Raw genomic sequence first — 15,991 nt, 5'->3', positions numbered from 1 at the left:
TGTTATACAAAAAGCAGTTTGAGATGAAACACTCCTAGTTTCCTTGTGTGGACTGAGGGATGGACAATATATTTTGAAACATTAACAGTGTTGACACTCTACATCATACTTTTCTGTTGTACCAAATAGGGTTACCTGATAGGAGGTGTAACTAAAGCAACTCCTTTTTGGCCTCCATCAGTCTTCAGACCTCAGTCTGCCTCAGGTCAGTGTGACCTCCAAAAGATCTGTAATGTAATCTGTGATTTAGCCCAAGTCACTGCATCTGCACCTTGTCAGAACAGGTAATACTGTTCACTTACTCGAGGCTCAAGCACACTGTTTTTACATCTACCTCTTCCAGATCTCTTAGGCAGTTTGTTGGCTCTTACCTAAGAGTAAAAATATGGTTTGACAATCCTGAGCTACAGGATAACTGAACAAGATTTGAGCTAAAACTGTGCAAAACACCACTCTTCATTTCTCCCTTTATTTATTTTCCTTTCAATATGGCCAATGAGTATTCATTTTTCAGTCTAAGTAAAAAAAGAAAAAGAAAACATATTTGACAGACAATTACACAGAAGCCCCAACAACTAAATATATTATCAAGTGTTTCAGGATTTAATGTGCCCATCATTTGCATTTCCACTTATTTCAGTTGTTCTAAGAAATTTGCAGGAATATTTTGCTACACCTCCTAAGTTCAGATATAGAAATTGGTTGGCTTTTTTGTTTCTCATGTTCCATGTTGCCCCAAACACATTCACTGATGTAGAGGTCTGGACTTTAGAGTGGCAAATCCACTGTTCTGAAACCCAAGAACAGAGGTCTTTAATTAAAATTCAACAAGGTCCAGTCAAAGAAAATTTCCTAACCAAAGGTCTGGAACATCATAATGTCTAACTTGCATCATGATTCAGTGTCATATACTGTTTACTGAAGTAGCCTAGTAGGTATATCAACATCTTATACAGTCAACAACTGAACATTTATAACATGAATGGTCTGTGAGTTTCCCGGGCAGCTAAAGCAGTACCGCAAGTGCTAGAAAAGTTATGCAGATAAAACTAGAACCACCCAGTCGGAATAAAAAATTCTCCTTAGTTGATCATTTATAGGCCTATGTCCGCATTGGTCAGCGTCTGGGTCCAGACTCTGCCCTAGAAGGTTCTTTGTTTGATCAACAAATTCTCTGTCTATTTCTAATTTTGTCTGCTTGTCTAATGGTAGCTTTGACTGGAAAACAAATAAATGAAGGGTGGTCTCTGACATTTGTATAGTACTGTAAAAATATGAGGAAATGAGTAGCATTAGAAGACTCGCACACTAACACGTAGACTCATTTTGGATAGAGCCACAAAGGGCTTTCAGTGGGTACCATTCCAAGCTAATGTCTAATTACACCCCATTGAAATTCTTGCAAGTAAATACTGCCCACATATAGGTTTGCATTACAGTATTTCCACAAACACACTCCTCCACAGCCCTATCACAGGTTCACTCAAGTCCTTCACTAAATTCACCCAGTCACATTGATTTCTGTCCGGTCTAGAAAATGCACTGAGGCGAGCAGTGGTATTTTAGCTGGCTCATGATCTGAAGAAGTTCCTGCATGACAAGAATACAATGTCCTAAGGACTGCATAATATTACTTAGCACAGCTTCCTGCTTCCGAGTCATGTAGGCCGACTGCTGGCTAAAGGGAGAAAATCTGCTGCCAGATATCTACATTTCAGTGCTTTGGTTCACACAGGTATGTGTGCTGTGAGGGGTCAGTGGGTTCAAAAGAAATATAATTGAATTTAATATAATATAATAAATGGCCTTATCTTTGACTGTACTATTTCGTCTGCCTGCCTTGTTTATACTCTTCTCATCCAGGCCATAATGCATAGAAGAGAACATAGCCTGAAGGAGAATCCTTTGCCACAGAGGGAATTTGGCTGCCATTTGCAACTTATGTCATGCGTCTGCACTCAAATGCAAAGCAATGCTGCTGTAAGCTATGTTACCAATAACGTCCCTAGTTTATGCAGCTGTTACACTGCATGTCTAAACGTTTGTGGACGCCTGTTCATCCAATGCTTTTTCTGAAATCAAGGGGATTAAAGGGTCCATATCATGGAAAACCAAATGTTCTGTTTTGATAATGGTGTTTGGTGTAATGTGTAAACATTAGTTAAAGCTAGTTTTAAAAGTTAAAAGTTACCATTTACTCTTCACTCCATACAGTCCATGAACACATTTACATATATCCGCCTATCTGGCTTACAGCAGTTGAACTCTGCCCATTAATGCTGAAGTTATAAGGACTATATATATATATATATATATATACACTATATTTCCAAAAGTATTCACTCACCCATCCAAATCATTGAATTCAGGTTTTCCAATCACTTCAATGGCCACAGGTGTATAAAACAAAGCACCTAGGCGTGCAGACTGCTTCTACAAACATTTGTGAAAGAATTGGTTGCTCTCAGGAGTGTAGTGGATTCCAGCATGGTACCATGATAAGATGCCATCTGTGCAATAAGTCCAGCCGCGAAATGAATTGAAAGCGATTGAGAACAACAGCAACTCAGCCATGAAGTGGAGGACCACGCAAAATGATCTTACATCAACAAGCGTAATGCAAAACATTGAATGCAGTGGTATAAATCCCTGCCACTGGACTCTAGAGCAGTGGAGACGTGTTCTCAGGAGTGACCAATCACGCTTCTCCATCTGGCAATCCGATGGATGACTCTGGGTTTGGCTGTTGCCAGGAGAATGATGCTTGTCTGACTGCATTGTGCTAAGTGAGGAGAATTATGGTGTGGGGTTGTTTTTCAAGAGTTGGGCTCGGCCCCTTCCAGTGAAAGGAACTATGCTTCAGCAGACTAAGAGATTTTGGACAATTTCAATCTCCCATCTTTGTGGGAACAGTTTGGGGATGGCCCCATCCTGACTGCACACCGGTGCACAAAGCAAGGTCCATAAAGACATGGGTGAGCGAGTTTGATGTGGGAGACCTTGACTGTCCTGCACAGAGTCCTGACCTCAACTGGATAGAACACCTTTGGGATGAATTAGGGCTGAGACTGCAAGCCAGGCCTTCTTGTCCAACATCAGTGTCTGACCTCACAAATGCGCTTCTGGAAGAATGGTCAAAAATTCCCATAAACACACTCCTAAACCTTGTGGAAAGCCTTCCCAGAAGAGTTGAAGCTGTTATAATTGCAAAGGGTGGGCCGACATCATATTAAACCCTATGGATTAAGAATGGGATGTCACTCAAGTTCATATGCGTGTGATGCAGACGACTGAATACTTTTGGAAATATAGTGTATGTATCAGGTGTAAAGGCACAGTGACAAAAACTGCCTGTTTAATTGTAAGGGATGAAGCTGGAAAATGCTCACGTAAAAAAAATTTGTAATTGATTTATAACTATATTTCATAATAATTAGTTATGTTTTAGGTGCAAAAAAACACACAATTATAGGTGGACCTCAAGGGAGGCCCTTTATGGGCCCTTTAATAAGGGGTTCCCCTCATTCTTCTGTTCTGGGAAGGCTTTGCACTAGATGTTGTAACATTGCTATGAGGATTTGATTACATTCAGCCAGAAGAGCATTAGGGACTGGTACATGGTTGGTGTAGCGTAGTGGGTAACACCTCTGTCTTCTATGCTTTAGACTAGGGTTCAATCCCCCACCTGGGTTAGCACCCTACACTATACCAATAAGAGTCATTGGGCAAGACTCCTAACACTACCTGTGTAACATGATCAAATTATATGTCGCTCTGGATGAGAGCATCAGCCAAATGCCATAAATGTAAATGTATTGGAGCTCCATTCCTAAAGAATGCAGTTCCATTGCTCCAAATCCCAATGCTACAGGGCTTTATAATCCTCAGCCCATGACTGGCACTGGGCATGGTGACTTAAGGTTCATATGTGGCTGCTTCGCTCTTCTGTGATTACACATGCTCTTCTGCAACTGAACACCTGTGTCAGCAATAGTGGTTGGTTAGTGTAGTGGTTAACACCTTTGCCTTCTACGCTGTAGACTGGGGTTCAATCCCCCACCTGGACAAACACCCTACACTAAACCAATAAGAGTCCTTGGGCAAGACTCCTAACACTCCTTCGCCTACCTGTGTAACAATAATCAAGTTGTAAGTCGCACAGGATAAGAGTGTCAGCCAAATGCTGTAAATGCAATAGGCACAACTTTAAGTAGCAGAATACAATCATTACAAGGACTGTCTGAATACTTTTGGACATATAGTGCATCTCAGATACAAGGCCCAAGTGTATAATGAATAATCTGACAGAATTCAAGACTTTGTATTGTTTTTATTTTCATCCATCAGTGTTCAGCTACTGCAATACCCAGCATGCATTCCACAAATACATCATTGGGAAGCCATATGATGCTCAACAAATCCTGACTGATAGCCACTGATCTAGAGGATAATAAATGTATCTGTAGTTGTATCTATCATTGGTGACAAAGCACAAACTCACACATGTTACATATTCTGTCTAAGCCCAGTAATACTACTTCTTTTAGTTTTAACAAAAATATTATATAGTGCTGCTTTAAAGAAATAATTAAGTTAAGAATTAACCAGCTAGCAAAAAAAAACAAAAAAGAAAAACAAACAACCAACCTAAGCATCCCTGAAGCACCTGTATTCTTTCGAAATTTACTTCCACCAACAAGATACATCATCAGAAAGGAGATTTACTTGTCTTTAAACCACTGTGGCACGTGTGTAGGAGGCAAGTAATCATGTTTAAAACATAAGTAATGACTACATTTTGCTGGAATATCCTTCAACACCATGTTTAAGGGCCAAAAAAGGTATTGAGCTGGGGTTTTCTTGATGAGTGGGTAAAATGAGGTCTGAACAACATGAAACTGAAATTAAAATGTTGCTCTTCACCATGTTGCATGTTATAGCATACTAAGATTGCCCATACTGCCCTCTACTGGTGGAGGCAGATACAGACTGGAGACAGCTTGTAGAGCAAGCGAGGAAAGAGAGCTTTCAACATCAAACTGAACTTTAACAAACCATACTCTTCACTATGGTATGCTGATGTATATGATGTACTGATGGAAAAAACTGGGCTTGCTTTATTCTGCCCTCTTGTGGATGAGCTCTCTATGGCACTGCATTGCACTGCGTTTTTCTGCCTTGTGTTTCTGTTGTTTTCAGGAATACAAAACTTGGCAGAAATGATCCAAGGACACTTTGGTAAACGGAATGTTCTACTTGCCCAGAAAGCCACACTTGCTAAATGTGCTAGAAATCTGCTGTGTAGGAATGCGGGGCGAAACAGAGCTGGCACTGAGGCAGATTCCGTCCAGCTGCATTCCAGCAGGTCCAGAGACTGGCAGGCACACAGAGCACTCACCTGGTGCCAGCCTGCCCTTTCCATGCTGTTCTCAAAGGCTCACAGGCTCTTGTTGTTTCTTAGTAAGAAACTCTGCTGTTTGCTGTGACATTCTTGTTCACCAGTGTTTAGATTAACTTTGAGGTTCAGGAAGTTAGAGATTCCTGGGCACATGCTGGCATTGTGGATCTGTGCGCTCATTATTCTCACTCCATTCCTAACATGCTTGAGTCTGAGCTTTGAGTGGGCCAGGTAGCACAAGCTCAAGGTTAAAATGATATGATGAGTCATGAACCATTTTGGGAACAGCAAGGCATTGAGCATTCAGCAATTTAATAGCACAGGTGCAGAAAAAAGTGAGTGATTGAGAGAGAGGTGATTGAGAAAGAATGGCAACATAAGGTAGAGAGTAAGTGCAGATTTTATGGCAGACAGAGACAACGGAATCTTCTTTAACGTTTAGTCCATGTCCAAATGAGAGATGTCATGTATATCGTCATAGTATTTTAAGATACTCATTACATTATGGATATTTCATGAGGAATTAGTCAACTGAAATGGTAAAACAAATACTCATAAAATGTTGTACTGTGAATAATATACATTTGAATTATGAAACTTAGTATTTAGAAACTTTGAAACTTAGTATTTCAGAAGAAGGTTTTCACAAGTGTTAAATCCACATCTCTCTCTCTCTCTCTCTCTCTCGCACGCTCTCTCATATATATATATATATATATATATATATATATATATATATACACACACACACACACATACACACACACACACACACACACTGGACAGGTCGCCAGTCCATCGCAGAGCAGACAGACAGAATCACACACCTAGGGGCAATGTAGCATGGCATGTCCAATTTGCCTGACTGCATGTCTTTGGACTGTGGAAGGAAACCAGAGCACCCAGAGGAAACCCACGCAGACACGGGGAGAACATACAAACTCCACACAGAAAGGACTCTGGTCACCCCCTGGGGAATCGAACCCAGGCCTACCCACAGCGCCGCCCTATATATTCTATATATTAATTCTGAGAAAAGGTTTTGGCCTAAACTGTTGTTTTTTTTTGTTTTTTTTTTTACCATTCACTCCTAGCAGAGAAGTACATGCAGGGAGTTGTAAGGCAAAATAGTAGATTTTTTTTTTCCTTTGCAGTTTAGCTCTCTTTTACCATGATTTAACACATTTTATTATTATCAATATTACATATAAAAAACTCGGATGACACATATAAGTTTGTTGGATGTTTTAGAAAGAACATTCATTCATTGGTGCTAGATTTTATGTTTTAGACATCTGGCCCCTGTCACCACCACCGTAAAGTGGTACATTTCTCCGCAGTGTACCACGCCACATCAAACCACCAAGCAATGACAGGAGCGTACAGAGACGCCAGGAACTAATGTTCTTCTAATCGAGATATTGATAATTATTGAAAATAAATTTATGTTTATTATTTTATGTTATAATAAGGATTTATGTGTATTTGTTAAAACTTAAAGCTTTTAAGTCTTTTGCATAGTGCAGTATACACACCACCTTATCCACAGTTTTCTGGCACTGTACCCATTTCATTAACAACCACTGTGTTTCAAATGACTCAAGCAGACAGCAGAGTGGGAGAACATTACTGAAAGGAAAATAAAAGAGAGAGATAACGAGTGTGTGATAGAAGGGGGTTGTGAGGTTAGCTGCTATGACAACAGGAAGAGACTTTATTCTCTCTATGGGGTTGTACGGTGTCCTTGTTATTACGAGTCACAGGGGTCCACTAGTGTGGTAGTCTGTTCTGGGAGTGTCTGTGCCACATTTGTGTTGCATGTCTCATACAGTTTTGGGTGTAACCATTATGACCCTGTCTGAGGTCACAGAGGGTGACCTTGGCTGCCTGGTTTAATACATATTCCACATCATGCTGATTATACCCTGGAGTTCTGAACTCAATTTCAATTCATTTGCGCTGTTACTTCCTCCGTCTCATTGGACTTACATCACAGCTCACAGTCAGCCTAGATCAAACAGCAAGGCCGCACAGGCCAGTTCACAGGCCAGCGTTCGAAAGGTGCATTTAAGCCACATAAAATCTACCTATAAAAGGATTAACTACTGAGTTTTATCCTGCTCTGACATTATAAGAGGTGTGCAAGAGTTTCCAAGAAGGTTTATAGTAACAAGAAGACTTAATGGCTTCTTATGTAATTGTAGAGTGAATCATGCTACTTGCCATATAAGCAGTATCAGTCAAATTGATTTGCCAAGCAGGTGGCAGAGCGAGAGAACAGGGTGAGAGGGGGCAAAGTTTAGGTGAAGCAAACGGTGAGAGTGCATATGTCACCAGGTGTATTCGTTACCCAGGATTACATAAGAAAACCCAACACACGCTGAGACACATGAGATAGCCAGGCTGATTTGAACTGGCACATCAAAGGATACAAGGAAAATACAAACGTTTCCATCACTGTAGCCTTCAATGAACTAAAGTCTGCTGCCCAGCACAGGCCCAATAAAAAACAAAAAGAGAATAAAAAGTTACTCAGAGGATTGGCCATTGTCTTTGTAAGCTGCTGTGTTTCTCTCTCTTTCATCTTCATCACATCTCTGTTGCTTTCTTACTTTCAGACATCTTTAAAGGACTGATATCCCACATTTTTCTTGTATTTTAGCTTGTCTTCTGAGGTCTACTTATAACATTTCCATGGTTTTATATACCAAACACAGTCATAATTCAATTTTACAAAATCATTTTCCAACCTCTCCTTATCCTTTAGAATTAAACTAGCTGTTTTTGTTACTGTGTCTTTAAGACTGACATATGTAAATGGCCTAAGCTCCAGTTGACTGCCCTGTATTGTGCCTCATTCAAAAAAGAAGTGCCAGAGGTAACATTTTTTATAATAGTGTGAATGGGTGGAGTGAAATAGCTGTAGGCCAAATAAGCAGTTATATATGTAAATATGATGGTTTTTGTGACATCACAACAACAATAATTGCCAAACAGGCTTATTTCTCCCCATACCTGTTTGGACCAGTGAATTTTGTACCGTTACCAGTGTTTACATACTACATCAAGTTTGTTTTATTAGAAAATGTGAGGTTTTCCATGATATAGGCCATTTAATGAGAAGGATCTAGAGTTGTTGAGAGGTGAACAGGTGGTGCAATGGAGCTCTGCCATGGAATTTTTGCAGGCCTTCCAAATGACTGACCAGGAGATATATTGTCTGTCTTGGAGCACCTGTATTAGAGTCACACAACAACATTAAATTTAGTTTTTCCGTTTTTAGTATTGCTGGACAGCAAGCATTACATCCAGGATTCTGCTCCCGTCATTCTTAAGTAGAAATACATTATATAAGGTTCCTCTTGGTGGAATTTTAGTGACAAAAATAAAACAACGCTGCCTACTCAAACTAAGATATGTCAGTATCATAGTACATTCTTTAGCATAGGGTGTCAGGACTCAGGAGATTTATTATTGCAAACCTAAATATAGTCTGACACATAAGTCCCTGATATATGTGGAAAGTATTATGATATTAATATTTTAACAGTACCGCCTGGCACTGCCTCCTGTCCATATCCTATGTAATAGATGCACTACTATACAATATTCTCTACATATGTCTGTCTGTAAACAGTGCTCTCAGTGCCCAAAGCTCAAGCCTTTTGAGTATAGGAAAAAATGTGATTTAATGATCAAGCCAACCTTTTGCAGCACATCTCAGCAACCTTAACATTGTATCACTAACACACAGTGTTCTTTGTTGAGATAACTAATTCCGATATTCTGTAAAAGATTGAGAAATGGCTTTGGCGTTGTCACCAAGGTCTTTCAGCTCTTATCCCCAGCTGCATGTGTGATTCTCTGACGTGGGGGCAGAGTGTATATCATTGTCTGGAGACATCATTAAACATTCAGCTGTTCGTTTTTCCAGTGTAATTACTGAGCGGTCACATTTCACCCTTCCTGCTTTTGGCCACAGATCTCTTCTCTGCAGTGACGTCCAAATAGATGATAACAAATGGACAATGGATTTGCCTGTGACAATAGCCATTAACAGCACTGGGCTAAACTCTGCTTGGCTCTAGTTGACATTTCCACCACACTGTTGGTAAGCAAAGCCTTTTTGGTAGCCAGCCTTAACCAAGATTTAGTTGCAACATTTATATATGTAGGATTTCCATGGATGTCAAGGACTCACGAAGATCCATTTTGGGCTGTGAATAGCATACATTAAACTTCAGCACTGATACATGAAGTTTAGTTTAACCAGCTATTAATCTTAAAACTTGCTACTTACTACAGTAGATTATTCAGTAACTGTTATGAAACTAATGTGCAAGTTAGGATAGGCAATATCATGCTAAGTTTTCTCAATATGTAATGTGTATTGTTAGTGTTTCTGCAATACTAAAGATCAGCATGTGTCATAAAAATTTATATTATATTAATATATAGAGAGTCGACATATTAATAAGTAACCCAATATGCCATTATTTTATTTTATTAATTTATCTACCAGATGTTTTACTTTTCTTTTTTTATTATTTCTGCATAATTAGATATTGAAATGTAAACTAAGTTATTTAGAGTGCTTTGACATGCCTCTTTACAGTGGAGGTGATAGGAACCAGAGATCACAATGTCTATAATGCAAATATAGCCATTTTATTAACTCTTCAAAACAGCCAGTGAACCTACATGTCTCCTGAGTTTTTCGAATGTAAGTTATGTAGTTATGAGAGTGAGGAACTAAGTTAAGTGATACTTTTTTAATCCAACAAACAGGGTTACGGTCTATATTTAACCCATCCGTGAAGTGAAACACCACATACATACTAGTGAATACACACACGGGGGCAGTAAGCACACTTGCCCAGAGAACTATTGGGGGTTAGGTGTCTTGCTCAAGGACACCTCAGTCATGGACTGTTGGCACTGGGGATCAAACCAGCAACCTTCTGGTCACAGGGCCAGTTCCCTAACCTCCAGCCCACGACTGCCCCCAACTGAAGTGTGAGCCCACATACAGGCCCTTACACGTTAAGCAGTTAAATAAAAACTTCAAACTTGACTTTAGCATCACATCCCAGTTTCCACTCCCCACAGTAAGCAGTATGGATCAGTGATGCCTGTGGATGTGGACACGTATGGGTGTGTGTAGCATGTATATCCCTGGACAGAGACTGAGGGAATCCCACACACACAGTGATCTCACCCCTAAAAAAGCCTCCGGACTGAATAGAGCACCCTGGGGGGAGGGAGGGGGCAGATAAAAGCAAAAACACAACGAAACAAGGGTGACGCAATACTTTAGCGCTGCACTATCGACCCCTAAGCTCAATGCTTATATCAGCCTGAATCAGGACAGTTAGAACAAAGGCGGTCTACTCACAGAGAAAATATCAGCCACAGTCTAAAGATTAGACAGATGTTTTTACACAATGCTCAGAATTTTTAAGCAGTTTTTGTGACCTGTCTTTATGACTTGACAAACTTTGATTGTCAAGTGTATTTGCACCCCACGGAACATAAATAAACAAATCCTGAGAGCCCTTTTACCATACTCGTCACATGAGGGTTCAAAGTATATAATAATGAGCAGTGAGGTAGATAATAAAGCACAATAAGCAGTAATGCATAACTGAGTTGTTTAACTGCATGTGTGTAATTCTAGCTCCCTGTAATTCTGAAGCGCAGTTGCAGAGACTGTGAGAACATGCAGGAGGGGGTGTTCTAATTAAAAAAGCATTTAATAAAGAATCCGCTCTCTGTCATCTCTCCAGCTCAATACAGCATTGTGTCTCTAATCTCCCTCTTCTGTCACACAGCCCTGTCCACATTCTGGCCTGCTCTCTCCTGCATGCCTTTGGATCAAAGTTTTCATCCTGAAAAAAGAAAGGATCAGGATTCTTTAGAAAAGCGCCAAAAGCCTTTCCCAAATATCTCCAAAATTGTTTTGTATTTATACAGTCAACTCCTATGGCCACTTCCTGGTCAATGTTGCATATTTTCCAAGTCTAGGATACCAGTATTGCCATTGTATGTGCCTATGTTGTCTTTTTGTGTACAAGATGTTACGCTTTGGCAGACTCAGCTATCTTTATAAAGAGTTTTCTGCTCCTCTGGTTGGACCACCTACTCAAGTTACCCAACAGGTTCAAAAAATGTATGAATCTCAAGGAATGCTATGGTTAAAATTTGGGCCTTGCATTTCCTGTAACAGTATTTTGTAGAAACATGCCATGAGGTGAATACTTAGTACAAGGCTAAGAGACTGAACTTAGGGATAAGGCAGTCCAGGCACAGTGTTCAAGAACTTCCCCTCCTTGTTGGTGTTGCCACTTTATTCAATGTGACATGAGTACTGGAGTTCAAGAAAGAGAGATGAACAGCCAAAAGAAAATACAACACTAAGAAGATTAGCCATTCCAGAGGAGACATGTTCCTACAACGGTCACATAATCCTCCTTGATAATGCTGAGATGACCCAACGATAACCAGGCACATAATAAAAAAAAAATTCCAGGTTTGAAATTTTCCAGACCGACTGGCATCTGAGTACTCTAGATAAAAATAATCAGCCCCAAGAAGAACCAGCATGATGGGCTTAAGCTATATCTTTACAATAGAAGCTGAGAAGGGGTTTAGTGGTTTAATTACCTTTGGTGGAGTCATGGTTGGCATGACCCTGTCTGATGGTGGCACACTCTGCAGTCCGTCCTGCCAGACTTGCTGACATACTCTGACCATTACTGACACTCCTCTTTTGCTTGCTGCCCTTAAACCAACTGAAAGCCCGTCCCAGGGATGAGCCACGCTTGTTCTTGCCCTTACTGACTTTACTCTGCAGGGCCAGGACCTCAGTTATGTCTTTAGGCACCAAGTCCCCCACGGAGCTACTCCTGGACATCTTCAGGCACTCTGACTCCACTCCAACAGTGTCCTGGGGAAAAAAATAAACAATAACATCACAATTAAGTCAAAATGAAAACCATGAGATCCCAACTTTACTATGGAGGGGATAAAGTTTTTGGCAGACTGACAGAGACTGACAGTCAAGAGAAGCCAAAGTGGCCAGGACACTCCTCTAAAAGAGATTTTTAAGAGATTTTTCCTGGTTGTGAGAGATAGAAATGGGTGCCCATCACATGCCTTTAATCTCACATGCAGGTGATACCAAGTCCCAGCTCAGCCTCTTCCTTGTCAGTATTAAGGTGCAAATGCAACCTCTTTCTCTAGAACAGTAAAATGCCTTCCTGCTAAACCCTGCAAATACTAGAAAAAAATGAGTGAGAAAATAGGGGAGCAAACACGAACAGCACAAACTTCATGCAAAAGCACAGAGAGTAAAGCCCCTTACGCTCCTTCACTCTGACAGAAGCACACAGGAGAAAACCCATAGCGCAGTTAGACTCGCCCACCAGCACTTTGGTTTTCGCAGGCTAGTGCCAGTGGCAAAACTCTCTCACTGTTCCATTCTCAAACCCAGCAGAGAGATGCTTCTTTTAGAGAGTGTGGCCGCTCATCCAGTGTGGCTGCAAACCACTGCTGTGCACTTTGGACAGGCAAAAAAATGCCTGGGAGCTGACAGAATGGACAGACCCCCTGAACAGACCTGCAGGGTAAATACCCATCCATAGACACTCACACTTCTGTCTAGACACACATATGCACTAACCTATTAACCCCTTAACCTACATTAGACACTCACCTCATATCCATATAGCTACATAACTACATATTGCCACCAAGTGATTTATAAGACCACTCCAACACTCTTTTTAAAATGAGTTTGTAAGTTTAAAGCATACTGTTCACTCTCCTATCCATACAGCCAGTATATGGAAACTGAGCTGCAATAAAAGCCATCAATCACTGTATGTGTGATGTCACAAAAACAAATGCATATATATATATATATATATATATTATTCAGACTATTCAGCCTAGAGCTGCTGAAGTCATATGGAGTGTTTCTGTCTGACTTGCTGCTTCAATGAGACACAATACAGAGCAGCTAATCTGAGAACACATCTTTTGCACATGTTAGTCTTAAAGGTACAAGGACTTTTTAAACACATATGTCATAAGAGCACAGCAGAGAAAATATTAAAACACAAGATAAATGTTGGATATGGGCCCTATTATAACAACAGTTAAGAATAACATCTTAATAATAAGGCTGCACTGTAAGGGGTTTCTAGACACACTCACAGGCATAAATTGTTTTCCACACATTCACATGCACACACACTTACATACAATGCACTCCGGAGGGGATCTTCCCTTCTCTTCTTTTCTGCTTTTGTCCCTCTTTCTGTCCGTCTCTCTCTCTGCTCCCCCCTAGCTGAGCCGTGCTGGGCTGTTTGCTCAGCTCTTTCGGGGTGGCTGGAGCTCCATGCTGGTCAGTCCTCCCCCTCCTGTCCGCTCCCAGCTCACTGCTGGCCTCTATTCAACTCTGCAGAGAGCAACTGCAACACACGTGTATTCCAGCCAGCGTTGTTTCACAATGACAAGCTCCCTCCCTCCCTCTCTCTCTCTCTCTCCCTCTACCTCTCCGTGTCTCTCTCTTTTTTCTCTCTCTCCCTGTGTCTCTCTCACTCACACACCCACACCCACGCACACACACACCACTTCACTCCTCTCCACCCTCACTCGTCACTCTAAGACATAGCTTTCTATTCTTCCTACTTCCTCCTCTGGAAGCTTTGTGCTTTCTATTCCTTTGCACAGAAAAAGTGATGAACTGACTTGATTCAAATGTGTACATGATTTCCACACAAATTAAACATGTCAACAGTTTGGTTTTTCTGTTTACTTACTTTTGACCAGTTGTGCTGTTGGAATATGTTTCATTGGCATGGAAATGATCTACATTTGAATGAAGTAAATTCACTGCATCACTTTTTTCCACTTTCCTTTCATTCTGATGTAGTTTCCTTGTAACTGTAGTGTCAGCAGATGAGGTGGTCCACAGTTTGTGTTATCATAGCTTTATAGACAATTTCTATTTAACTGACTTATAACATCCAAAGGCTTATTATTGACTACATAGACTACAAGAGTTAGTCTTAAGTTATATAAGTTTGTAAAAGATAAGCTACATGCAGACTGTCCAGTGAGGCCTTTTAAGGGGTGAAATATGGAGAAAAAAAGTTCAAGACTGGGTAACACTTTACTTAGGGCAATGTTAATTAGCCTACAGTCATATGCTAAAGTCTGGGTGCACATGGTCAAATGATATGTGTTGTTGATTTTCTAAGTGGAAATAAGTTAACACATCCTTATCCTTTAACTTCTGCACTTTTAATGCACAATTACTTTCTATTTGCTGAAATTAACATATTGAGGGGAAAAAATGTGGCTTGTGCAAAAGTTATGTCACATTTTATATTTTATGTGTTTTCTAATACATTAAACTCTGAATTGTGTACTACAATTTGTATACTTCTGGGCAATAAAATAGGCCAATCCCAAATTATGTTTTTTAACATAAATAGGTTTTGTCCTGGACAGAGTTCGGATTTAAACCCCTATAGAGAATATTTGGTCTCACATTAACCACAAAATAGCTCAGGAATGTTTTTCAACTGCTTGAAGTCATCAATGCTCAGTGTATAAACACTGACCACTAGGTCACATCTTTGATATCAAGTTGACATTACATCTATGTCAAGTGATAGTATGTCCACAGGTTGTGTCCAGAATCTTTCTAGAGTGAAATGACATAGACTTTGTGGCTCTTTGTATGACATACTTTACCAAATCAGGCTCAGTGCTTTCTGTGACTCTCAGGTAAAGTGAGTTAAATTTTTTCCATTTACATAACTTAAGCTATGTCGCATCATCACCACTGCTGACTACTAGCAGTGGCTGATATTTGTGTGTGTGCTTGTTCGGAGCAGTTGTGCTTGGTTGGAGGGGTGACTCTTTAACCTCTGTTAATGAAAATCCCTCCCAGGAACTTTCCCTTGAACTCTGACTGCTTGGCAGCATGAATTAGCTATTTTCAACTGTTTCACAGCAGAGAGGAGCCATGAAGCGGAAACTAAGAATAGCGCAGGCGTAGTGATGTCACGCCACATGGGAGTCAGTGACAGGGGAACCAGAGCAGGGCTCATCTGGTTTCAATAGGGCTGTGCTGGTGTAGAGCTGAGTGGGCTACATCCATCCGTTGGGGGCACAGGGACCAGATTAGCTGTTCCATTGTTTATATCCTACTACTACTAATGGTGCAGACTAATACAGCACAGGTAATATGAGCAGAGAATGTACAGTGTAGCCTATTAGATTGGATAATTGGATAAAGATACATTTCAGGAGATAAGTAAGTAATAAAAATTAAACAGTGGGCTGTTGTTTTTAGCCAGATGTGTATCACACGTGAGATCTACCTAAAAGTTTAGAGTTCTAGGTATATTTACATCTGGATTCTGTTACTGTTGTCTCACAGCGTGAGGACCAGATAATTGTCAATTCTGTAGATCATAATCAATAATCAAAAAGAGAAAATCAATAAATAATTAAGGTCAGATTACAGTTAAGATACAAAGTACATAAATGGCCTATAGAGTTCTGGGACTCTGATAG

General features: G+C 40.4%; 1 protein-coding gene across 2 annotated transcripts in view; it reads right to left on the bottom strand.

Moving 5' to 3' along the window:
* kiaa1522 (KIAA1522 ortholog) overlaps positions 1-13,903 on the bottom strand; it is a 50,719-nt gene extending 36,816 nt beyond the window's left edge. Inside the window, exons 1-2 of one of the 2 annotated variants that reach the window (XM_017694070.2) lie at positions 13,660-13,903; positions 12,062-12,344 (exon numbers count right to left, since the gene is read on the bottom strand). In XM_017694070.2, coding sequence (XP_017549559.1) covers positions 12,062-12,311 — 250 coding nt within the window. In that variant the 5' untranslated portion in view covers positions 12,312-12,344; positions 13,660-13,903. The remainder of the gene's footprint in view (positions 1-12,061; positions 12,345-13,659) is intronic. The other variant, XM_017694044.2, reaches the window with a different exon arrangement.
* Positions 13,904-15,991: the final 2,088 nt, after the last annotated feature.

The sequence above is a fragment of the Pygocentrus nattereri genome, chromosome 27, assembly GCF_015220715.1.
Source record: "Pygocentrus nattereri isolate fPygNat1 chromosome 27, fPygNat1.pri, whole genome shotgun sequence".
NCBI classification, from domain to species: domain Eukaryota; kingdom Metazoa; phylum Chordata; class Actinopteri; order Characiformes; family Serrasalmidae; genus Pygocentrus; species Pygocentrus nattereri.
This window is presented reverse-complemented; position numbering and strand designations above follow the sequence as displayed.